Source organism: Sceloporus occidentalis, unplaced genomic scaffold (assembly GCF_023333645.1).
Source record: "Sceloporus occidentalis isolate IW3139 unplaced genomic scaffold, rSceOcc1.0.p SCAF_6, whole genome shotgun sequence".
In the NCBI taxonomy this organism is placed as follows: Eukaryota; Metazoa; Chordata; class Lepidosauria; order Squamata; family Phrynosomatidae; genus Sceloporus; species Sceloporus occidentalis.
The window spans coordinates 82,796,617-82,822,481 of record NW_028316986.1 but is presented as its reverse complement, the minus strand read 5'-3'; the positions used below and the strand labels follow the sequence as shown (position 1 = coordinate 82,822,481).

Genomic DNA, 25,865 nt, shown 5'->3' with positions numbered 1-25,865 from the left:
GACCTGCACTGTGTACAGTCCTTGGAAGTAACATGTTGAAAATAAAAAAAAATAACATGTTGCCCTGACATCTCACAGTAAAAAGAGAGGTTAAAAATCATGTAATAGATAGCACCTGGCCTTTCATTCAGTACAGTATTGTAAGACTTAAAGGGACAGTATCTGAGCCACCAGCAACATAATGAAAAGCACACATTTATTGGGGGAGATATATTTGCCTATCTTGCACACTATTTCCCCTTGAAGCCTGCCCTCTAGGCTTGATGTCTGATGTTACAAGAACTATAGCCAAATTGTTAACTGGGACTGGACAGTTGTGTGGGGGAGCCCACTATTCTCTTTTTTGATAGTTCACTATCTTGGCACAATTCAAAGTAATAGTTATAAAACCTTATATGGCTCAGGTCTAGTTATTTGAAGGTCCATATTCTCCCATATGAGCCTGTCTGGGTTTTGACATCTTCTGAGGGGATTCTGGGTTTAAATCAATTGATAGGTTAATTATATTTTTAACTTTTGTCTGAGAATTTTTTTATCTGTGTTTGTTGCAAGCCAACCTGAGTCCTGGAGTATGTCTATAATTACAGAAATAAAGCAGTCTGACACAACTTAAGTGCCATGACTCAATGCTATGCAAATCTGGGATTTGTAGTTTTGTGAGATACTTAGCCTTCCCTCTCAGAGCTCTGTTGCTCCACCAAACTACAAATCCCAGAATTTCATAGCATTGGAGCCATGGAAGTTAAAGTGGTATGAAATTGCTTTATTTTAGAAGTGTGGCAGCAGCCCTGGACTAGGGAAATGGCAGGGTCATGATAGTAACAACTATGATCCCAATCGACCTAATTTGTATCTCTGAAAACTTCAAAAGTGTCTATGCAGATGTCAAGCTCAGAGTTTTTGATATGCAGAAATAAATACATTACATGCACATTTTTCTGTTTTAAAGTCTCAGATGTTTTTATTGTATTGTGTTTTATATCCCTTTGAAAAGGATGTAGGGAGAGTGAAGCTAGAGACCATGGAGTACACATTACCTTTCACCCTAATTTCTTAATTTTCAAAAGAGATATTGCATTGTTTTGTTGTTGTTTCCATTTCCTCCCTCTTTCAAAATGGTTGTGGGGACTGAGCTTTGCTTTGAATGTTCCTATTAAACTTAATTTCAACACATTAGCCTTCCCAGAACTCACACTGTTCTTTTTATTTTGAATCTCTCTTCTTTCATCCTTGAGAGCAGGTGCTAGAGGCAAGATGATATTTAAAATTAAAACAGAATGTTGTCATGGACAGATGTACTTGAGTTCCCTGTGTTTGCAAGGGTGATTATGTTTCAGACTGTGACAAACTTAACCTTTTCCTCCCTATCCTGCTGGAACATCTCTGAACAAAAAGAACATGCCTAGATATTTTTAGGCACCAAAGTACAAATTTGAGCACATCTTGAGGCTTGATCTGGATTTGTTAGAATATCATGGACTACATACAGATAGATAGTCCACCCCAGTTTTTCTGCATGGTATACTGGCTTCAGTACTGGACTATGACTCTGGAGACCAGGATTCAGTCATGAAAATCACAGGGAGAACTTGGGCAAGTCACATGCTCTCAGCTTCAGGGGAAGGCAATGGCAAACCTCCTCTGATGAAATTTGCCAAGAAAATCCCATGGTAGGTTTCCCTTAGGGTTACTATATGTTTGAAATGATTTGAAGGCACACAACAACTGCCTTGATTTCCATTTTGGGAGAAAGATGGGATATAAAGCAAATAAATAAATAAACAAACAAATAAACAAATAAAATCACAAAGCCTGTATCTTCTGAGTATCTGAATCTTGCCTTCCAAGTGGTCTAGGCCTCTAAACACAGCATCAACTAAATGATGAATGGTGATGGCCAATAGCCTAATAGAAAAAACGGGGCATCTGTTTTTCTAGTCTTGAAATTCAGATTCTTGTTTGTGAAAAAGACATAAAAATAAAATATCAAGCTAACTACTTAAACCTTGCCAATGCAACAGCAAGCAGGTCAAAGACAGGTTAAAATGTTGTAACGAGGATGGCTCATTGAAATACTGTCAGTATATAACACAAGACTTATATGAGAAATTATGGTAATGATTTGAGGGTATTTTGTGCAAGGGCATTTTGTGACTATCAGGGCTGCAAAAAGGCACTGAAATAAGACATTCTGCTGTTTGCTAGGCATCACAAAAGAAAGGATGCTTAGTGCTTTTTAAAGTTGTACAATTTAAAGTCAAGCATCTGTTAATGCTTAGACCAAGTAATAATTTTGTTCCAGTACACAACTCTTAACAAAGTTTGGACAAAATTAAAATAGACCAGGAGAGTTTAGATACTGGCTAACATAAAAATTAACTGAGTTTTATAAGTAAACAAATACTAACATTCTGCCACTTCAAAGTGCTTATCATTTATTTGTATATAAGCATGCTTTAATGTTTATTCCAGTTGCAGTTCATCTTTTTGTTTAATCTTGTAGAAGTTCTTGTTTTGCTTTATAGTTCCTGCATCATTCCAAAGCTGCTTCCAATGTCAAATGGGCAATTTCCTATAAATCTTTTTCCAGATGTGTATCAAATTCTTCTGAAAAAGAGAACAATTGTTTGCCGCGGTATCATCTTAGGTCTAGGGTACACAAGTACAGTTATTGCACTCCTTTGTTTATTAGCATTCAGTGTCCAAAAAACTGCATGAAGCACAAGAGTAAGATGAGTAAATCTAAATGTTAATCAAAACCAAAAATAAATGCTTAGCTTTTTCCCTCTCCAGTTGCTCAGTTACTCAATTTTACTCAGTATGGTTTTGAACAAAATTATACTTGCAGTTTAAGAACATTCAAGCTACAGCTGCACGGCAGAAATAATCCAGGTTGACACCACATTAACTGCCATGGTTCACTGCTATGGAATTCTGGGAATCATAGTTTTGCAAGACATTTCACCTTCTCTGTCAAAGAGCTCTGGTGCTGCAACAAACTGCAGTTCCCAGAATTCAAGAGCACTGAGCCATGGCAGTTAAAGTGGCGTCAAACTGGATTATTTCTGCAGTATGAGCACAGCCTCAGACTGCAATTCTTACATCTGAGTAGACAATAATATCTACATTTGTCAAGCCAGTTATGTACAGTCAACATCATATGCACTAATGAATAAATACAGCAATAAATGTAGAATATAACAATGTTAACACAATAATCTAAAAAAATGTTCCCTGGCCTCTTCCTATGCTGTTAGCAATAACTAAATTTACAAAAGTTAAATGAACTTTTTTGTTACCTCTATGTCTAGCCCTCTGCACTCCTCCCACATCTCGATATCAAATTGATATCAATGGGATGTTTAAAACTCATAGCCATGAGGGCATCCCCACATGGGAAGTTCCTTGCCATATCAGGAAATCTGATAAACTCAATTTGGGGGAGCTCCAGAGCACACAGACAGGATAAATCAATTGAGATCAGGATCTGCATAATCCCTGCACTGATAGGAATGATGGTGGGCAATAGACGTGGTACTTGCACGTGAACAGAAATTCAGGTACATTCCCCTTCGGGAACGATACTCTTTTCCCCAAGGATATTTGCACTGATTGTTCAGCCATTGTTTGTTCATTCCTCCCTCCTGGAAATCCCAAAACCTGCCCCAGGATATGTTTTGTTCTATAAATATGCCTGCCAAAATACCCACAATTCAGTCTTGTTTGAAATTCAGACAGACATTCTGTCCCTATCTCACCTGAGTCCTCAGCACAAGCTGGCCATGCCATGTCCCCAAGGCAACTGCTAGGCTAATTCAGCTCCCCTGACTGGAGCTACACATCTGGATTAGGTACAGTGCTGCCCTCTACAAACTTCACTAAGTCACTATCTGCTTCCACCTTTATAGTATTTGTTCTTGGATGTGTGCATGAGTGGATGTCTTGTGCTTACTTGCTGATTAGCTTACTTGCTGCTCACCGCTATGATCTTTGGAATAGCGGTATATAAATAAAACAAATTATTATATTATTATTGTGTGAATGGCGAATCCCTTTAATTATAAATAAAATTGCATTGAATTTGCACTTGGGAGTCCTGTTTCTCAGAACCTATACACAGGCTTGATCTCTGCTTTAGTTGCCTGAGCCCTCTTAGCTGCTGTCATTTGAGCTAATTAAAATCCCTATTTGAATATTGAGCGTGAGTACCCTCTCAGGACCCTTGCATTTTGAGTAACATTTTTCACAGAAACAAATATTGTGCTAAATCTAATATTGACTTTGTGCTAGCAGAAAGCACTTTGGTTCATACACAGTGAGATGTGTAAGTGAAACTGGTGGGCTACATTTCCCTTTTGGCTCTTCTGCGTCACCTGCCTGCCTGCAGCTGCTGTCACTGCAGAAGGACCAACCAGCCAACAGAGGGACAGAGGGGGCTGGTGGGGAACCAGGAGGAGCAGGAAGAGTGGGTCTTCACACACTCCTTTGAGTCTTCCAGCAACTGGGGAGCCCCTCCTTCCCCTACTCCCCACTGTCTGGGGATGAGCCAGGCCAATGACAAAGCCATGAGGGCAAGTAGTGGGAGGGGGGCAGGCAACCCCCCTGCCAGCAGCTCTTCCTTCTCCACTGGGTGTCACCAAGCCTGGTGACACCACTGCTGAAAGGCAATCCTGAAATAACAGCCATGGAGTCCATGTAGATGCAGTCCCACTTAGTATCCTAGCCAACTGGACATGCTAGCCCATTGATGGCAAACCTTTTAGGCACTAAAACTAAATGGACTTTTCAGCACTGGGTGTTACCCTGTGCCAGAGATGGGACTTCTGGGAGGAATGGAACTTCTGGGGTGGGACTTCCACCCTATAGGGATAGGATGGGACTTCTCTCCCCTGCACTTTCCCAGGCCTTCAGCTGCCTCTCCTGAGGCAGCTGAAGGCCCGGGAGGAGGAGGAACAGGTGCGCACTTGTTCCTCCTCCTCCCCCAGCCTCCCCCTTCCTCTCCAGAGGCAGATGAAGGCCTGGGATGGCCTGGAGGAGGAGGAGGAACAGGTGTCCACCTTTTCCTCCTCTTCCCCACTCCGCATGCCAGGAAAAATGGGTTTGCATGCCATCCCTGGCACGTGTGCCATAGGTTCGCCAACACGGTGCTAGCCTATCCAGCTCTGAACTGGGCATGATTTTGTTAGCCTGCAACCCCCAGGGGGCCCTCACAAAAATAGACGGACTACTTCTGCTAAAAGTAGAAGGGAAGATTTTGTCTCCCTCTCAAATCTAGATCTTCATCCATGCTATCTATCTAAATTGTGACAAGAATAAATACGGTCAAAGTGTCCAAAAATGCCAGAATGAGAAAAGCCCAATTTAAGGAAGATAGAAAGACAAACTTCAATCAAATGGTGGTACAGTTTCAGAGATTTGCATAAACAATTTTCAGGGAGGGAACTCAGGACTATTTTCAAGAAGGGAGGGCTTGAGACGGGCAGGGAAGTCATCAGCATTTTTATACTTGTCTCAGCATTTTTATATAACAATAAAACAAAAAAGACTTTGCATTATGATAATGATGACAGTAATCCAGCTGAAGTAGTTAACAATGTGACTACCATTAAAGTAATGACAAAGTAACAAATGAAATATTAGAAAACTGATTAAAGTATAAAATCAATTTACCAAGCAATGGGGATAATATATAAGCCCCTATTCTCTGAATGCAAAGATGGCCCACAAATTTTCCAAGCATACTCTCCCCTCCAGTACACTGTCTCAAGAACAAAAGCTGTAAAATATGTTAGTATGTACAAGACTGCAGACAAAATACTGTCAAAAGAAAATTCAAAACACATATATATCTATTAATCTTGAGGTGTAAAGAATCTTCTGGTGCAAAACATGCAGTTAAAGATGAGCAACTTGTTGATTTAAGGCTGTGACCAAAAAAAAAAAAAGTACATTGCGAAGTGCTCCAGTAGGGTCTCTCCAAGTTGAAGAAATGAACATGAACATGGGAAATGAAAATTTATTGGAAACAAGTGCAGAGTGATGTCTATCGGTGCAAAAAAACCAAATTTCACGTATATACTTGGTTTGAGTATATCCTGCTCATCCATGAAACCCATGGCCTTGGGAATGTCACATGCTCTCACCCTCAGTGGAAGGCAATGGGAAACCTTCTCTGGACAAATCTTGCCGAGAAAACCCCATGATAGGTTCGCCTTAAGATCTCCATAAGTCAGAAATGATTTGAAAAGACACAACACACACACACTGATGGGATCTGAGGTGGCAATGACTGACCAAGAAAGAGATCATGATGGAAAGATAGCTTAATGAAAATGTTGATTTGGTGGTGAAGCTACTCTAAAAAAAGAAAAGATTCTTGTTGGGCACAATTAGAAAATGAAGCAGAAATAAAAATGCCACTATCAAGCTACCCCTGCACAAATCCATGATGCAGCTACATCTGGAATACTGTGCAGAGAGATCTTGTAGCATCTTTGAGTCTAACTGAAATAAAGAAGTTGGGAGCATGAGCTTTTGTAGACTTTGAGGAAATACATCTGAAGAAGAAGACTGAAATCTATGAAAGCTCATGCTGCCAACTTCTTTATTTATGTGAAGGCACACAACAGTAACAAGCAGAAATAGTGCAGAAAAGGATTACATCAGTGGTAAAGGGAGTAGATCAACTTGCCTAGAAGCAAAGGTTGCAGTATTATAAAATTTCTCTTATTCATCTTTTCCTATGCTAAATAAACCTGATGTATAACATTATGGATGGGAGACTGCCAATAAATACCAGGTGCTGTAGGATATATTTCACACAAATGCAATGGCAAACCACCTCTGTGCTTTCCGTACCTAAGAAAATTCTACAAAATTCATAAGGTTGCAGTAAGTTGACAGGTAACCTGAAGACACACACACACAAATAACATTATATATCTCTTACCATTCTAGAACTCAGGTTCATCCATTGAAACTGAGTAACTGGAGATTCAGCCCAGATAAAGGGCAGTACTTCTTCACATTGCTAAATTGCAGCATTCCCTGCCCAAAGATGTAGTGATAAGTACCAACATGGATAGCTTTAAAGGAGAATTAGATAAATTCATAGATGTTAGAGTCATCAGTGGCTGCTAGGATGGCCTGATAACACCTCAAGTATCCAAGATAATAAATCTCTGAATATCACTTGCTGGGGAATCAACATAGAGGTTGCAGTCATGCCCTCCTGATGATTTCATTATTGGCAACTGCTTAAACAGTGCATGAACAGAATGCTGGATTATACAGCAATGCTGCTCCTATGTTCTTACATCTGTTCAAAAGTTGAAGAATCTAAAACAACTGTAGAGGTTCTTAAAGAACTTAATAAAATAAAAAAAGAAAAAGAAAAATACATTGCATGCAGTACCACAGTTCTGGAAGAGTGAGGGCCTTCTGTTTAACTAGACAAAGACCTGTAAAGAACTGAGCTCTCTTACCATCATTGGAGAAGTTGGTTACATCCAAGATAAAAAATAAAATTAAAATTAAATGCAAACATAGAAGAAAAAAAATCCTATGTTTTGTTTTGACTGTTTTGAATATATTCCAGTTAAAGACTGTTTCTATGTAGATAATTCTGCTGCTACGGAACAAAACAAATGAGTTTTAAATTTTAAACATACCATATATACTTGACTATAGGTTGACCTCATGTGTAAGTGGAAGGCAAGTTTTTGGGCCAAAATTATGGATTTTGATATGACTCAGAGATACGTCAAGGATAAAACTTAGGGGCATGCAAAGGACAAAGCTTGCCGTCTTTTTACAGAAATGATTTATTCAGATCCTTCTAAGCCCAATTCCACTTGGCACTCCTTTGAGGAGAAGCACCAAAGAGTGCCAGTTTCTCACCCAGAAGCAACATCATGGTGGAAAGAGTACAGGGGGTTGGTGCTTCTTTTAGGTGCTCCCAGGATGAACTAAGCTCTTACCTTTTGCCACTCTACTCAGGGAAGGAAAAGGGTTAAAATACACTATTTACATTGATCTGTAGATCTGTGTAGACATAGCTTTTTGGGGTAAAATTTTTGACAAAAATTTCTAGTTTTATACATGAGTATATATGGTATGTATAACAGATTAATGTACAATTACAACATTCCTTGTTACCTAAATCATGTGCAAGAAGGGCTCTGAAGCCTCTCTGATAGCCTTTAGGGCTGAAGGGTGGGATATAAATACCATAAAATAAATTAATAAATATTGCAAAATTAATGCAGTTTGGTACTGCTTTAACTGTCATGGATCCATTCAATGGAATCCTGGGATTTGCAGTTTATTGTGGCACCAGGCCCTTCTTCCAAACAAGGCTAGATATTTCACACGACTACACATAACTCGCATAATTGCAAGAGCATTGAGCCATGGCAGTTAAAGTGGTGTGAAACTACATTAATCCTGCAGTGTAGATGAAGCCAAGGACACTCAAATGTGAGACATCAGCCCAAAGTCCCAAAATGCTGAGGAAAAATTGCCCCAAAGCTTTTAAAGACTGCATATAAATTTCTCTGCTGCTTTCACACCCAGTTTTGTCCTTGATCATCTATCTATAGACAGGCCAAGATCACAAGCAGAAAATTGACAAGATAAAACTGGCCCAGGACTACCAGTCTCCCTTGCTTATGTTAGATGGAAGGGAAAGTGGTGATAGTGAAGGTAGAGGGAAGGATTGGGCAATCTTCCTCCTGAATAGTTTTGGAGGACTCCAGAATGTAGGCCATGAAAACCGTCTCTTCCTTCTACCAAGTCTGTCTGTCCATGTCAAAATCCATAGTTATTTCCTAATCAGGACCTACATTTAACATTGGACATTTCATTGTAAAGAGCCATAAAGAAGACAAGTAATTATTAAATACATAGTATCTTTGGATGCTTCCAGGAATTGTTCTGTCGCATTTGAGCAATATTTGCAAGGTGTTTAGATTGAATTCTCCCACTCAATTTATAACCCTAGTGTTTTTCCATCAGTTCTTACATCAGGTTTCCTGGGGGGGGGAGGGCATTAAGAAAGGAAAAATAGGATGGCTGCACATGGGCTTTTGATTGCTAGCATCTGGTGCCAACTCACTTGCTCTGGATGAGCTGGATTATGGAGATCCATTTCAATCTGGCTTTAGGCCCTGCTGTCAAATAGAACAGCTTTAGTTATCTTGGGGAATGAACTGGACAGGGGAACTGTTCGTTCTGCTGGATCTCTCAGTGGCTTTTGACCATGATATCTTTCTGGACTGCCTCATTGGCATGGGACTTGCTTTATGAGGGATCCATTCTATGGAGAAAACAGGCAGAACCTTAACAACAGCCAAAGGGAGCAAAGCCAAGCAAATGTGGGGACTGCTCCCAAGAGCAAGTATAAAAAGAGGGACATAGCAGTATTTGAAGTTAGTTAGAGTTGATGTTTATTGTGTCCTGAGAGGTGAAGAGCCATTGAGGCTAGTTTAGGCTGCTGTGAGGAACAGCTAGAAAGGGTTTTAGGTACCCCAGAAAGGGATGAAGAGTGTTTTTAATTATATTGTTGTAGTTTCTTGCGGGAAACATAGTGTTTGGTGACTAGTGGAGTCACAGATAACCAGAAGGGTTATACGAAACAAAAGTTTTCAAAAAGTCCTGTGAAATCTTAGTCCATACTGGGAACATATATAAAGCAATAAAGAACCAGTTACAAAGACAAGCTAAAGAAACTCTCAAACTGTGTGACTAATGAAGTATTTAAACACCGTATCCATTGTGAACACCATGCACTAAAAGAGATACTTTATTCAACTTGACTTGTAAATAAATATTTTACTTTGTTTCAACAAGCAGTTGTCTGGAGTGATTTCAGAAGTACATTAAAAAAAGTCTTTTAGGTTTGGGAAAAGTCTTTTAGGTTTGGGACATATTAGATAGTGGGTGTGTGGTTGTCAAAGAATAGTTGGTGCCAAGTTGGGGGGGATTTGAAACCCAGAGGGCTGGCATCTAAAGAGAATTATTGTGCAGGAGACAGTTAAGAGAGTCCTGGGTTCGAGTCTCATCATGGCACATTCCTTTCTTGAGGGCAGAGTCCAGAGAATGGGGCTAGGTGATTCCTGTCCAGTGTTCTGAACATTGACCTCTGCAGTGTCTCAGGTTTTGGTTTTTTCTTCAATACAATTTAACACAACACATGAAACTGCAGGAAGATGTTGTCTAGGTTAGTATCACCCAACTCTGTTTTTTCTTTCCACCTGGTTCCAACGCTATCATCAGTAATGGACTGGATGAGGACAAACAAATTTAGGTTTAACCCAGTCATGGATGAGGTGAAAGTCAAATCAGGGAACAGATATCAAGCCTCTGGTGGATGGGATTATACAGTACACTTGCTGAAGACACAGCTTCACAATCATAGCATCATAGAGTTGGAAAAGACCCCAAGGGCCATCCAATCCAATCCCCTGCCATGCAGGAAATCACAATCAAAGCATATCCGACAGATGGCCATCTAGCCTCTTTTTAAAGACTTCTAAGGAAGGAGACTCCACTACACTCCTAGAGAATGTGTTCCACTGTCAAACAGTCAGGAAGTTCCATTCAGGTATATGCCTGGATTCAGCCCTCAACTGCTATGCCCAGTTTTCTGCATTGGCCAGAAGTGTATTTGCACAATTAAAGCTAGTGTGCCCACTGAGCATTCCAGATCTGATTATGTTGATGTATGTGTTAGTTACTGTATATTCTGCTGGATAATTGTAACCCACTCTACATGTGAAAAGTGTTCAGAAACTTTAATTGCCCCAAAGAGCTTCAGCCAGACTATTGAGGGGGGCAGGTTACGGGGAATACTACTATTCCTTAGTTACAACAGCTCCATTGTCTTATGAACTATAAAACCCTATATGGACACAGCCTATCTGAAGGACTGCAACTTCATTTGTAAGCCGGGCTGAGCCTGAAGATCTTCATAGGAAGCTCCCTTGCCAGCCCCACCACCTTCACAGGCACATTTGTTGGACACACAACATATCCTTCCATCATGTAATATTTTTTGTGGTCCAGCAGGTTTTTAGAAACTGACTGGAAAGGCTTTTAATAATGTGCTTTTTAACTTATTTTTTATCTTTTGCTTGTTTGATGGATTTGTTTTAAATAGTATATATAAAGAACCAATTTTTGTAGTTAACTGCATTTTAATATCACCATTTTGTATTTTTTTACCTATGGCTGTGTATGTGCTTTTACCTGTATTTGGTTTTATAAGCCACTTTTAGCCCTATTTTGTGGGAAAAGACAGTCTGCAAATGGAACAAGAATAGTGCTAGAAGGTCTTCATCTGGAAACCTTCCCTGTGTTTGTGTATATTGTTTTTAAAAAAGAGGAAAGTAGGAAGCAGAAATATATCTCTATAAGTTCTCTATCCTTATTCACCTCATTTGCTTTCAGACATTTCAATAATTAATCACAAGCTCTTTTTAAAAATACACGCACACTTACAGCCTTATGCACATTTGTAATGTTCCTAAATGTTCATTGTAATGATGCTAAAGATTTCCCGTACATTATTCATTACATATTTGATTACCATTCTTCTAGAGACCAAGCTGATTTACCTATTCCACATAAGAGCATGGTTGGCAGGCAGCTTCTTTTGCAACTCCTGCTAAGATTTTGAAATATCATGTAGTAGAGGACTGCCCATGTTGTCGTCCCAGCAGGAGCAGGAACAACAGCCACCTAGTTGCCCTCCCAAGTCCAGCAAGGGGAAAAAATAAAACAGCACAGCCATTGCGGTGGAAGGGGATGCTCAAACGATGGTCTTCAAAGCCTATTCTTTTGGGGCCATGTTGTTTTGACAGTCTCCCTGCTCAGCTGGGCAACAAGCCAACCTCACAGGATTTCCGCTTCAACATCCTTTGTGTTGAGGAAACCACCATTGGACACAAAGTTTGAAAATGATCTAGCCACTCACAATGAGCCTGGTGTGCAATTGAAAGCAAGATGTTATGAACTTCAGGAGAGCAATGTCTATGTGAAGTGGGCAATTGTAGATACAGTAGGATTTGGGAATCATATCAGTAAATATGACTGCTCCATCAACTGACTGTCTGCTTGATTTTGTTTATTATTATTATGTCATTTTAGATTTGAGGGTGGGTGGGTCTTTGGGTTATAGGGTTTTAATGATATTAATTACTATTTTGTATTTTAATGTATGTTAATGCTGTTTTAATGTTGTAAGCCACCTCAATGCAATTGGAAAGGCAGAATATAAATAAAATTATTATTATTATTATTATTATTATTATTATTATTACAAGCCCATTGTGGAGTATGTCAATGCCCAGTTTGAGGCCTACCTTCAAGAGGAGCTGAAGCTCAAGCTCCCCATTTAATTATCATCATATCAGGATTCGTGTGTTCTTGTATTTCATCACACCTACTGACACCCACTGAAATTTCCTGATCTGGTGACTATGAAGAAGTTCAAGAGCAAGGTAAACATTATCCCAATAATACCCAATGCTGATACCACTGCAAAACACAAGCTGCATAAATTCAAGAGGAAGCTGGTCAACAAACAATGATGTCTAGATCTCTCAGTCCCCAATAGCCATGGAAATTAATGCTACTATGAGTGTCCATCTCCCAGTTACTGTTGTTGGCGGCACCGAAGAAGTGAAGAATGGCAATAAGATGACCAGCACCAGGCAATATCCATGTTCAGGATGAAAATGAAAACCACAGTGACTTTGTTGTGTGAAATGCTGATAAAAGTGAACGCAGGAGGACCTGAGGGAGCAGACTCACAGATGCTGCAAGCTCAAAGAGATGGGATTCAAAGACACGGATCCAGAGAGCAAACCATTCAGTCTTCAAGAAACCATGAAGCCAAGAAAAAAGGAGAAAGAAATGAGGCAAATGCTTGTCAGGTGGGTGAAGGAGAAGGAAGCTGGAAAAGATCTTCATGGGAAATTTGACCATCTAAAGAGGACATACCAAGAAGAGGCCTTGTTAGAAGACAAGGAAAAGGAGGTAGCTCTCAACAAACTGAGACAAGGACAAGAAAAAAGGAGGTCTTCTTTAGATTGTAAGCCTGAGGGCAGGGAATTGTCAAAGGAACAAGAGCCTTTCTGGCTGAAGAGTGGAATATAAACACGCTAAATGTAAATATAAATAAGTGGACAAATGGATCTTTTACTCTGAAATACGCAGTTGCTGTGGTGATTAAGCAAAATATTCAAGCCCTTCATGCTGTCAGACATAAATACAGTGCACAAAACTGCACATTTAAGGCCTTCAGGTCCTCAGAGGGCAAATCTTCAGGAGCTTTGCTGTCCTTGTGGCAGAAGGAGCTGCGAGATGGGAGCCCTGTCCGGACTAAAATCAAAGCTCAAGGTGTGGGAAAGTTAGTTCTTCTGGACTAGAGTTCCCAGAATAAACAGGCAGTTAGGCTTTGGGAGAGAGACGTGGTCCAAAAGAAAACAGCTTCCATCCCTTCAGTACCAAAGCTCAACCTGTGGAAAAGATAGTTCTTTTGGACTATGTACGACTCCCAGAATAACCCTTTTGAGCAGGAGGAACGGCTGCATCCACAGTGGAGCAATAACCCGGTTTGGCCCCGCTTTAAGTGCTCTGGCACAAGGCTATGGAATTCTGGGAGTTGGAGTTTGTTGTGGGCGCTCCGCTCTGGGCCCACAACAAACTCCAACTCCCAGAATTCCATAGCCTTGAGCCAGACAAAGAGTTAAAGCAACAGGTCTTCTTTTCCTTCTTCTTCTGAGGCGGCCAAAGGCGGTGGGGGGCTTCCCGCTCTTTTTGGGGGTGAGGGGTCCAGCCTCTCGGGGTCTCTGGCGGTGGAGAAAGGGAAGGGAAGGGAGAAGGAGCCAGGGCCGGAGGAGGAGAGGCACGCCACAACTTTCCTAGTTCCCTCGCAGTCGGAGGAGGACGCTGTGTATGTAACCTGAGACTGGAGGAAAGAGGAGGATGAAGGAGGAGGAGGCTGAGTGAGGAGGGGCTGCTGGGGATGACCTCTTCCTCCTCCTCCTCCTCCTCCTCTTCCTCCTGCTGCTGCTTCTCCTTCTTCTCCTGCGGAGGCGCAGAGGCAGCCATGGGCAGAGCAGCCTCCTGAGCTGAGCCTGGACCGGGCGAACTTTTCTGCTCCTTCGGGCCGGGCTTTCGGAGCGGATGGAGGATGCGCTCTCCCCGGCGGGTACTCTGAGCAGGAGGCGAAGGAGGAGAAGGAGAAGGAGGAGGAGGAGGAAGAGAAGGCGACGACGGGGAGGAGGATGATGATGATGATGAAGAAGAAGAAGAAGACCAAGGCGCAGCAGCAGCAGCAGCAGCAGCAGCAGCAGCTGGGCTCCGAGGGGGGCCTGGCCCCTGCCTCCTCCTCCTCCTCCTCGGGGGCCGGGGTCTGGAGGCGGCGGAGGCCCCTCTCGCTCCTGCCGTTCCTCTCCCTCCGCGACTACGGCTTCTGCATGGCCGCCCTGCTGCTCTTCTGCCTGGGCTCCCTCTTCTTCCAGCTCAACGGAGGCGCCCCTCGCTTTCTCCTCGACCTCAGGCACTATCTGGGTAAGGAGCCAGGGAAGGGGGGGCTATGGGGGACCTGTCTGGAAAAGAGAGAGGGGGGCATCTTAGGGACTAGCGCCCTGGCCGCACCCACACTGGAGCAATAACCCCGGTTTGGCCCCTCTTTTAACTCTTTGTCTGGCTCAAGGCTATGGAGTTCTGAGAGTTGGAGTTTGTTCTGGGCCCCACAACAAACTCCAGCTCCCACAGCTCCACAGCCTTGAGCCAGACAAAGAGTTAAAAGAGGGGCCAAACCGGGGTTATTGCTCCAGTGTGGGTGCAGCCCTACTCTCCGGAAAATGAACATACCAAGTGGCATCATGACATAGATACCTGGTTGTCCACTCCCTTGACAACCAACATATCCTACAAGTGGCATCTTGGCATAGACATCTGCCTTTTCTACTCCTCTGATAGCCACAACGCAAGGCATTGTGGCACAGATATTTGTTTTTTCTACTCCCTTGATAACTAACATACCAAGGGGCATCTTGGCATATATACAGTGCGCGCACATGCCTTTTCTACTCCCCTGATAACTAACATACCAAGTGGCATCATTGCAAAGATGTGTCCCTTTTCTACTCTCCTGATAACTCACCAAGTGGCATCTTGGCAAAGATATGTGCCTTTTCTACTCCCCTGATATGAAATGGCATCATGGCATAGATATCCGCCTTCTCTACTCCTTTGACAACTAACATGCCAAGGGGCATCTTGGCATTGATATGTGCCTGTTGCCACCTGGTAAGCAAGTCTTAACACCCAGAAAAGTTGGAGGAGACTTTATACCTCCACAAACTGTGTGCCAGCCAAGGAAAGAAGAGAGCAGATGCTCCTCCCTGCTTGGTAGAGTGGAACTGCCTTAGCAGTGCCCACAGTGGTAAACCAGTGTTTGAATACTTTACCAATTGCAGTTTTTTAAAATGGTAATATATCATATGATTTAAATTTTCAAAAAATGGGAGCGTCGAGAATAGAGTGCCATATCATTTTCACTGCAGAATCAGTATCATTTGCTTATGACGTAATGACGTTTTAACAAAATAAGTGCACCCTTTTCCTTTCAGGGGCATAGTCCGCAAATGGGAGAGCCTATTCATAGCAACTGCTGTTGCTAGTTTAGAAGAATGTACCTTCAAAAGTAATTTACTCTGCATTCAACATCCTTGTACGGTGGTCCCTTAGTATCCACTGGGGTTTTATTCCAAGACATCTCACCATCCCCATGGATACCAAAATCTGTGGATGTTCAAGTCCCATTAAATACAATGACATAGTTATATAGTGTATATAAAATAGTAAAACCAAGGTTTGCTTTTGGGAATTTACATCTTTTTGGAATATTCTCAAGCCATGGATGGTTGAATCCATGGATAAAGAATCAGTGGCTATATGCCAGCTGTATATATGACCATCTGTTCCCATGTCTATCTTGAAACATGAATAAAATATGGTAAGCCTAAAATGTTGTCTATAGCAACCTTACAGGATACAAAGGGTACCAGTTCACTCCATGCATCTGAAAAAAGTAGACCAAGTCTACAAAAGCTCGCGCTTCCAACCTCTCTCAGCTAGTCTCAAAGGTGCTGCAACTTCCCGCTACGTATGGATATTCTAGGCTAAGACAGCTATGTCTCTGATTTTTTACACCTTTTCAAGAGTCTGGCAGGGTTGTGTAACTGACAACCTGTTCTTACAGATGGGAAAATTGATTCCTTTTTGTTTAACATTTTTTGTTTTTGTTTTTAGTTGCCATAAATTAGGTTTCATGTTATGGTGACCCTATGAATAGGAGGCCTCTAAACACCCTGGTCATAAAGAGCTTACATGTTAAGCCTATAGTTTTTAAGATCTGTCTTCAGTGGGCATGATTAATAATGATCTGCATGTTGTAAGCTTTTAATTACTTTGGAATGGTCAATTGCACTCCAAGTTGTGTTTCGTTTGGTTTGTTTTGCCCAGTATACCCATTTCTTTAGCAAGAACAGATGGCATATTTACTCAGTTGCATTCTTGTTAGTTTCCACGTGGTCATTCTGTCATTGAGTTATGGGGTGGGGAGAGAAGAAGGGTGTCCTTCAGTTCACTCTTGGCCTGACTACAAAATCAATCACTGTAATTTATGAAAAGTCCCAGTGGTAAAATAAAGATGAGTAATAGATAGTGGGAATTAATACCCTGCTAGGAATCCAAATAACAGTAATGCTGGATAAATATGTGTGTGTATGTGCCTTCACATCACCTGCCAACGTCTGGTGACCCCAGGCATTTCATAGGGTTTCCTTAGGCTAGAAATATTCAGAGATGGTTTTGCCAGTTTCTTCTAAAAGGCTGACCCTGCTTAGCTTTCAAGTTCAGTCAGGAAGCTGGTGCCTTTAAGGTTTTTAGGCTACCACTTAATTGGCTATAATGAACCTTAAAAATAGAAATGGCTCAAGAACATATTTGAAGGAAGTGATATGTTACAGTAGACCTAAAATCTAGAATAGCTGGAACAGGACAGAAACAATTTTTCTGAGTCCATTATAATTTCATTTAATCAACAGGAGGTCATGCATGCTTCCTAAAGAATAGCACATGCAGGTCAGCATCTGCCTGGGCAATCAGTATTATATAAACAAGATTTTTGTATACCATATTCTATGGTGTGTTACAGACCGCCGAAAAGCGGCGGCCTGTACCTACCCCTTTCCCTGGGGTATCGGGGCCTCAGTGGTCAGAACGGCAGCCGCTGAGGCCCCGATCTGCCACTTTCCAGGCCGCGGGGAAGCGGCAAAAGGCCGCTTCCCCGCAGCCTGGAAAGGGGTGTCCTTGGGGCTTCAAGCCACGCCCTTGAATATATGCAGAGGAGTGACCCAAGGACACCCCACGGCGGCAGGGAGGAGGAGAAAGGGGCCAGTTGGCCCCTTTCTCCCTTGTGTTGCTGGGTGCAGCCATCTGAAGGCTGCGCCCAGTGACGCAAAGCAGCACCGCAAACCAGGAAGGAGCTCCGAAACGGAGCTCCTTCCTGCTCCGCGCAAAGAGCGCACTAAGCATTGTCAGTTCTCACATCTCTGTGTATGCATGTATATTTCAACTTGCATTATAAAGAATATTTACTCTGATCAAGGTCTGATCAGTTTTAGTGGGAGAGAAGAGCAATAAAGTCCTTCTCTTTGAGACATGGAAATAAAAGCTTCTTTTCAAAGCTTCTTTCTCCTTTCCGGCCCTGCCCCCCTCATCCCTCTAGCTGCTTCAGCTACCACATTACATTGTAAATTGGGGTAGTTTTAAAATCCCTATACCTACTGAATTCATTTAACACTGAAACCTTCCTTGAAGGAATGTGAATCTCTCTAAAGTATGTAGCTGGGAAAACCATAGGGGGTTGCAGCGGCTGTGCATGTAGTTTCCTGAAGCAGAAATAAGTGATACCTAAGTAGAGCAGTGTAATCTGATTTAAAGCAAATGCAGCTGGAAAGGGAGATTATGAAATACTTAGAAATAAAACGTGCTATGGATTATCTTCTGTGTTGTGCAATGAAAAGGCAATCATACTCTGCTAATTGCTAAGAAGCAAGAAGAAAAGAAAACAATGATCAGGAAATGAGAACTGGCATAAGAATGTGTGTCTTACAATGCAGAATACAACGTTGCTATTCTAGATATTTTGATTTCAAAACTATTTATATAGGAAATAGAGACGTGTAACTATTAAGTGACACAGATGAAAACTATATTTCTGTCCTCCAAGGACAAAGAACAGTAAATATGTGTTTATGGCATCTATGACATGCAGTCCATCCCTGATGGTTTCTGGTATGTTTTTCCTATAGAGAAAAGTGTACCCTCCCCTAATTTTGAATTGAGTGACAAACAAGTAGATGGAGAAGGCAGTCAAGGAGTTCATTTTATTCCCCTCCCTCCCCTTTAGAATTTCTCAGATTATGAAGATAGTAATAATTAGGATTAGTGCAAAGGTAGCTTCTTTCATGCTGATCTTATTTTAAGGAGTGATAGGAACTAATTAAAATAAATCAAGATAGAAAATTTCTAACAAAAGGGAGAAACTAAATTAAAATAATTTTTAAAATTTAGTTGATTGACTTAAGTTAGAATTTCAACATTAATTCATTCTATTATTAAGTTATTAATTAAGTTATTAATTAATTAAATGAGGTCCAGTCCACACTACAGAAATAATTGAGTTTGACACAGCTTTAACTGCTCTGGTTCAGTACTAGGGAATCCTGGGAGTTGTAGTTTATTGTGGCACCAGACCTCTCTGATAGAGAAGGCTAAATGTCTCACAAAACTACGGTTACCAGAAATCCCTAGTATTGAGTCAGGGCAGTTAAAGTGATCTCAAGCTGGATTATTTCTACAGTGTAGATTGGACCTGAGAGAGAATCCTTAAAAAACAACATGTTTTACATTTCCCAGCTGGTTCTTTATCAAAAATCTAGTTCCTTTGGATTTTAGAAACACTTTTTTGCTAGTCCCTCTGCACTGGATAATTGCACTGTTTAGGTGATAAGATTCAAACCACTTACTCAAGACTAGTTCCAGGTAATGAATTCTGTTATGGGCTTTTGACTGTAGGAGTCTCAACTGATTCTCCCTCACCCTGTTTCTAAACATAATTAAGAATCCATATTACTGAAAGCACTTATTTCTTTATATCTATAAAATTTGGATGACTTCAGAAGATTAAAGAAACACTTGAAAGCCTTGTGATGTAAATATATTTAAAAAACTGAGTGAAGAATAAAATTATATTTTTCAGTTTCAGGTTTTTACATTAAACTTGGTGATTAAACACACAAATGTAATAATTTGCCCCTCTTTTTGTGTAAATCTAACTAAACTAGATTTTTTTTTAGTTTAATAGGATTACCATATATACTCGACTATAAATTGACCTCATGACCCCCAGATGTCCTAAATTTTATCTTCCAGAAGCTCCAGATACTGTCCAATGGTAAGGAATTCTGAAAGTTAAAGACCCAAATATCTGGAGAGCCAAATGTTCCCTGATTTTATTTTAGCACATGAGTGCACTGAAAATGGCAGTAGTCACTATCTGTTTGGCAGACAGACTATGTATGAAGTCTGTGTTTTATTAACTTTCCTTCTTTCAATCCTGAAGGACTTCTTCTTTCTGAAATATTTTGTGTAAAATTGATAAAGATTTGTTCCACCACTACAGAAAACACTTTCATTTTATGTCACTAAAAGAAATGCTTGGACATATTATAGATTTTTTTTGGATAGCATGCTGTCCATTTCAAATTTGTTGTAGTATTTTCAGATGGGCAAGAGTAGTCACATTGCAAGCAGTTGGTCTAATGAGAGTCATGGGAAAACAAATGACATGGTGGTGGCTGCTGTGCTCTTTTTATAACTGTGCCTGGAAGGCTATGGGAGAGTCAATCTTTTCTGGGTAGAAAATGACTATGCATGGATTTGTCAAGAAAAGCAGAAATAGAATTCTTTCAGCAAGCCCTCCACCCCCACCCACTTCCTTGTTGCTTTACTTTCATACTAACCTCTGCAGAAAAAAGTGATACTGTTGGAGAGGAAGCAGTTGTGAGGATTATGTAGCAAAATTGATAATGGCTCTAAACAATTTAGAGAATGGGGGCTTTTGTTATAAAGCCACAATATGGAAAAAAAAGTCAGCATAGCTAGAGCAGCAAGATTATGCATTCTTGCTGTAGCCCAACTTGGAATTAGTCATGATGTGAAACTCACTTAGGCCTGTTACAGACTGTCAAAATAAAGCTGCTTCGGGTCTCTTTGGAGGTCTGCTGTTTAAATGATGCATGCATCCTAAGAATCCGAAAGCTGCACCAAAGCTGCACTCCAGTGCTTAGGAATGGAGTGTGGCTTTGGCGCGACCTCCGGACTCTTAGGACCCATGCATCATTTAAATAGCATACCTCCAAAGAGACCCGAAGCAGCTTTATTTTGGCAGTCTGTAACAGGCCATATAGACCATATAGGTATTCGCATACCTGAAGAAATTCTGTGTGTGCACACATGTTCACATGCATGTGCACACCTTCAGGTGGCCTGTTGACTTATGTTGACATCATATTTCATAGGGTTTCCTTAGGCAAGGAATACTGAGAGGTGGTTTTGCTAGTTCCCTCTGCAAATATAGCCTAGAGCACCTGACGTTCTTTGTTGGTCCTCCATCCAAGAACTAATCAGGGCTGACCTTGGTTAGCTTCCAAGATCAGATAAGATCTGATGCCTTTAGGGGATTTAGACCACCTTAACGAAACTGTCCCCCCTCTATTTTTTTTTTCCTGAGCAAAAATCTTGGTTTTACAGACCTGATGTTTTGTGTTGTATACATTATGGCTGACACCCAAGATAAAATTAAAAGTTATGATTTCAAAGCCTAATGTGTTTTGGCTTCACACATTCTTATGGACATGTGAAAAAGGTTTTATGAGTTACCTTTGGTGTTGCTCTTTTCAGACTGATAAATTTCCCTGCTTTTCAAAACATTGGAAGTTGCTTTTCAAAAAATTGTTTATTATTTTTGTTTGTTATAAGTGCTTACAGGTACTAGAATCCAAAAAATAAAACTGAAATAGAATCTGCTGTGAGGTCTACATCTTTATCAGCTTACTTCTAACAACTGTATCTCTGCCTACACTGTCAACAGATATTTGTATGCCAAAAAATACTATGTGAGAGTGTTTGTACCTAAATTATCTTCAGGAGACAACAACATGTTGCAGACAGCCATTTAAATCTATGTTCAGACGCAGATACTGGTTGATTGCAGAAGTTTATATATGGGTAGAGGTATGAGGACCTGAACAGATAGTGTGTCTCCATTCACAAGGGGTTATATTTTAACTTTAGTGAATAACCTCCAGTCCTAGATGGGTTCACACTCTCTTCAAAGGACTGGGTTCACAGTCTAGGGGTGCTTCTTGATCTGTCACTCCAGATGACAAATCAGGTAAATGCAGCAGTCAAGAGTGCCTGTTATCGATTTCGGCCGATATGCCAGCTGTGCCCTTTCTTGGAACCAGGAGACCTTGAGACTGTAGTACATGCACTGGTAACCTCATGACTCGATTTCTTCAATGCACTCTACATGGGGCTAACCTTGTGCTTAATCCTGAAACTTCAATTAGTACAGAATATGGCAGCCAGGCTGGTCACCGGTAAATCTAGGAGTGACCATATAACACCAATATTAAAACCTCTCCACTGGCTGCCTATTGGTTTCCGGGCACAGTACAAGGTGTTGGTTGTCACCTTTAAAGCTGTACATGGCTCGGGTCCAACCTGTTTAAGGGATCGTCTACTTCCATATAATCTGCCCCATACGCTTAGGTCCTCTGAGAGGAATTTATTGCAGCCTTTAAAGATCAGACTAACGGCAACCTCCCAGGAGACCTTTTCTGCAACCGCTCCCAGACTGTGGAATGGCCTGCCAGATGAGATCCATCAAATCACCAGCTTAGACAGCTTCAAAAAATCTGTCAAGATGGATCTCTTCCGACAGGCCTTCCTGGAATAAAGCACTTGGCCACAGAATGGATTATTCCCTCACATCATATATTATGCTACCACTCTGCCCATTGTTTATGATGCTCTTAACTGTTTATGCTGCTATTAATAGCCTATTTTAATTTAATTTTAATTCGAATGTGTTTAATTCTTTTTTAGGGGAGATATTGTAATATTATACTAAACACTGTACGTAGGATCTTTTTAACGATGTTAGCCGCTTTGATTGTTTTGTTACAGAAAAGTTGGGTACAAATTAAAGTTTTTATTATTATTATTATTATTATTATTATTATTATTTACTAAGTTTGTGTTTATATTTTATTGATTTTTGTATGTTTTTTGTTTGTTTGTTTTTGCAGCTCCCTGTACGCTATAAAAATCTTGTTGGCATTGGGGAATCTGTAGGAATGTTGTAGGGATCTTCAGGTGAAATGAGAGTTTGTTGTTGTTGTGTGCCTTCGAATTGTTTCTGATTTATGGCAACCCTAAGGTGAACCTATCACAGGGTTTTCTTGGCAAAATGTGTTCATTTGGGGTTTGCCCTCCTCTGAGGCTGAGAAAATGGGACATACCCAAGTTCACCCAGTGGATTTCCATGACTGAGTGGGGAGTTGAACCCTGGTCTCCAGAGTCCATGCTGGCTCCCTGAAATGAGAGTCACTGGTGGAAGTTATCCCTCACCCTCTTCACAGAAGGAAAGGATCCACAGTAGGCTTTTGATTTTTAGAGAGCCAGAACCTTTTAGAGAGCTGGAACAGTGGACCTCTCTTTGCAGTTGTCTAGGGTAGTTTTACTCTGCTAAAGGCTGAATAGGTGTGCATTGCATGTGATGGGATATCTCTGGAAAGGGATCCTTGAAGCTAATTGCATAAAATTATGTACAGAGCTGCTCTGGTTGAGTGCAAAAGTGCTGGCAAAGGAAGGACAGGAGTATTCTTTATTTAAAACAGCTCAGGAAGTAAAAGCTGCTGGAATGGTTGACCTGAAGTAGCCAAACAGTGGTGGGTAAAGGGTAAAGTGTCCCCACTGTTTCTTCCATGGTCTGAATTCTTTCCTCCACAATAAATTAACTTTGTAATTTGCTTTTTTTTAAAAAAAAATTACAATTAAACGTACTCTGCTTGCTCCAGTTGTGTATTTCTCCACATACTGAACAGTAGTGGTGTATATTCAACCTGTATGGTGTGTGCAGAGAAACTGCTCACATTGCTGTATGGCTTGTTCTGCTGCCTGACTGGTTAGAACTAATTGAAGTTGTAATTACAACATCTAGAAGGTACCATGTTGTGAATGATTGAGTCCTGTTGCACTGTTATATATTGTTCCAAGGTCCCTGTTGAGATCTAATGATCTACAATCCAAAGAACAGGATTTTTTTGGCCATATTAAGCAATTACTGCCATGTTCTGAAGTTAACCTGCACATTTGCTCTGTATCTCATCTTTCCTCTTCCAAACTCAACCTTTTGCTTTCTTCTCTCTTCCTTTATTTAGTTACCGTATTTTTCGGAGTATAAGACGACTGGGCGTATAAGACGACCCCCAACTTTTCCTGTAAAAATATAGAGTTTGGGATATACTCGCCGTATAAGACCCCCTCCTTAAAATCCAAGGAGGGAGAAGGCCGGTGGCCTTCGCGCCAGGCCGCGGCGCTCCTTCCCAGGCTCCGCGGGGCCTGGGAGGCGGGCCAGGCTGCAGCGCTCCTTCCCGGGCTCCGCGGGGCCTGGGAGGAGGAGAAGGCCGGCGGCCCTCACGCCAGGCCGCGGCGCTTCTTCCCAGGCTCCGCGGGGCCTGGGAGGCGGGCCAGGCTGCGGCTCTCCTTCCCGGGCTCCGCGGGGCCTGGGAGGAGGAGAAGGCTAGCGGTCCTCGCGCCAGGCCGCAGCGCTCCTTCCCGGGCTCTGCGGGGCCTGGGAGGAGGGCAAGGCCGGTGGCCCTCGCACCGGCAGCGGAGCCTTCCCGGCGTATTAGACGACCCCCCAACTTTCAAAAAGATTTTAGGGGTTAAAAAGTCGTCTAATACGCCGGAAAATACGGTACTTTTACATTTCACTCCCTCTCTCTCCTGCCTCCACATGCATAGAGTACAGAAGATAAGTTTGAGTGCTTTATTATTTTTATGTTTTGATTTTTGGTATTTTTATTACAAAATATAAGAACCAGGCAGTTTTATAAAAAAAAGCATGAACTAAAGTGTACCAGGGGAATATTGCCAAATGTTACTAGGCAACATTAAAAATAATCAGCTTGACCTTTGGATAATGCTTTCATGCCAGTTCAGAAATAATTGGAAACTATGGCTTCTCAGTGTGAGAGCAAACCTGTAGTAGTCTCAAGATCAAATTCTTTTTTCTTTTCATTTTCTCTACAGAGGGAAACCCTTGTTTGTTTTAACAGTTTCTGTGCTTTAATAGCATATATGAGTCTTGATTTAAAAATAGGATTTAAAATAGGAATGGCTATTATTATTACTATTAACTTTATTTAGTAGTGGTCTATTGTCATCATCATCATCATCATCATCATCATCATCATCATCATCTAAATCCCAACTGTTCTCCAAGACTGGGACTCAAAGCAGCATTAAAACTATTCACCAAGCATACACATTTAAAAGATTTTTTTTAAACTTAAACAATATAATGTAAAACAATACAGGTCTTAGAACACTTTCCTTTAAAAACTTTAATTATAAAGTCTCTAGATAATTTTGAAAAGTTTTCACCTGCCAGTGAGCAGCAAGGAAGGAGCCATTCTAGCCTCCCTAGGGTGGGTATTTTAAAGTCTGGAGGCAGCCACTGAAAAGGCCCTCTGTTGTGTTCCCATCACTCTTACATGTAAAAGTAGTGCAACTGAGAGAAGGACCTCTCCTGTGAGCCTTAGGGTATTGGCATGCTGCTATGGGAAGATAAGGTCTATCAGATAGCCTGGAGCTATGCCATATAGGGCTTTCAGTCTCCTCTGGCATATAAAAAAGAAGGCACACATGAACATACAGTGCATTAAAGTTTGTTTATTTTAGCAGTAAACCATCACTTCCTGTTCCGTCTGAACCAGTCCTCCTTAGTGTTCAAAATGCTTCATGTGTACTTATTGCAGTCAGTTTTTATATGTTTATGTTTGTTTTCAGTAACTGCCTTGCAGCTTACAACAGAATCAGAAAACAGACTATAGCTTGAAACAGATGGGCAAAAGAAGGCATCTTCCACACAGTTTGGGGGGTTGGCAATTAGACGATGCATACACCCAAACTGTGTGGAAGCCGGGTCGGGGCCTGCTAAGGTGTCCCAAACCGACCGACAAAAGGAGTGGATTTTAGCTGCTCTTTGCAGAGACCCATTCAGGACTGCAGCAGCAGCTGGCCTCAGGACCGCGGCATCTGGTCGCTGTGATCTCAAGGGGTGGGAGCAGCCTCTGGCCATTCCTTTTGCCCCATCTGCTCGAGACCTATGTGTACACATTTATCACTCTCACTACTGTGATAATGTGCGCGTACATATGATGCACTAGGGGACAGCAGCTCAACCCACAACCTAATAACACTGGAATAATAGTGGATGTCTTGCATTGAATAAAATAAAACATGGAATGAAAGTTTCAAGAAGATACTGTATTCTGCAGAGGTAGATTTTCCATTCCGAGAGGGTTTATAGATTATGAAAGTGATAGATGGAAATGAGTTCTGTCAGTAAAGCTTTACTGGGCTATTGAATTGGCTGAGGCCCAGTACAGACCTGCGGGAAGCACCGTCTCCAGGCCAAACCTAGGGTT

At 41.4% G+C, this 25,865-nt stretch overlaps 1 protein-coding gene and 1 pseudogene across 1 annotated transcript in view; both read left to right on the top strand.

Annotated features, from left to right (window-relative positions):
* The first annotated feature begins 11,805 nt into the window (after positions 1-11,805).
* On the top strand, positions 11,806-13,158 carry LOC149311020 (septin-11-like; annotated as a pseudogene).
* Positions 13,159-14,051: 893 nt separating this feature from the next.
* Positions 14,052-25,865, top strand: part of UST (uronyl 2-sulfotransferase) — a 171,114-nt gene continuing 159,300 nt past the window's right edge. The window contains exon 1 of the mRNA XM_089530222.1: positions 14,052-14,577. Within this exon, the coding sequence (XP_089386348.1) occupies positions 14,292-14,577 (286 nt within the window). The 5' untranslated portion in view covers positions 14,052-14,291. The remainder of the gene's footprint in view (positions 14,578-25,865) is intronic.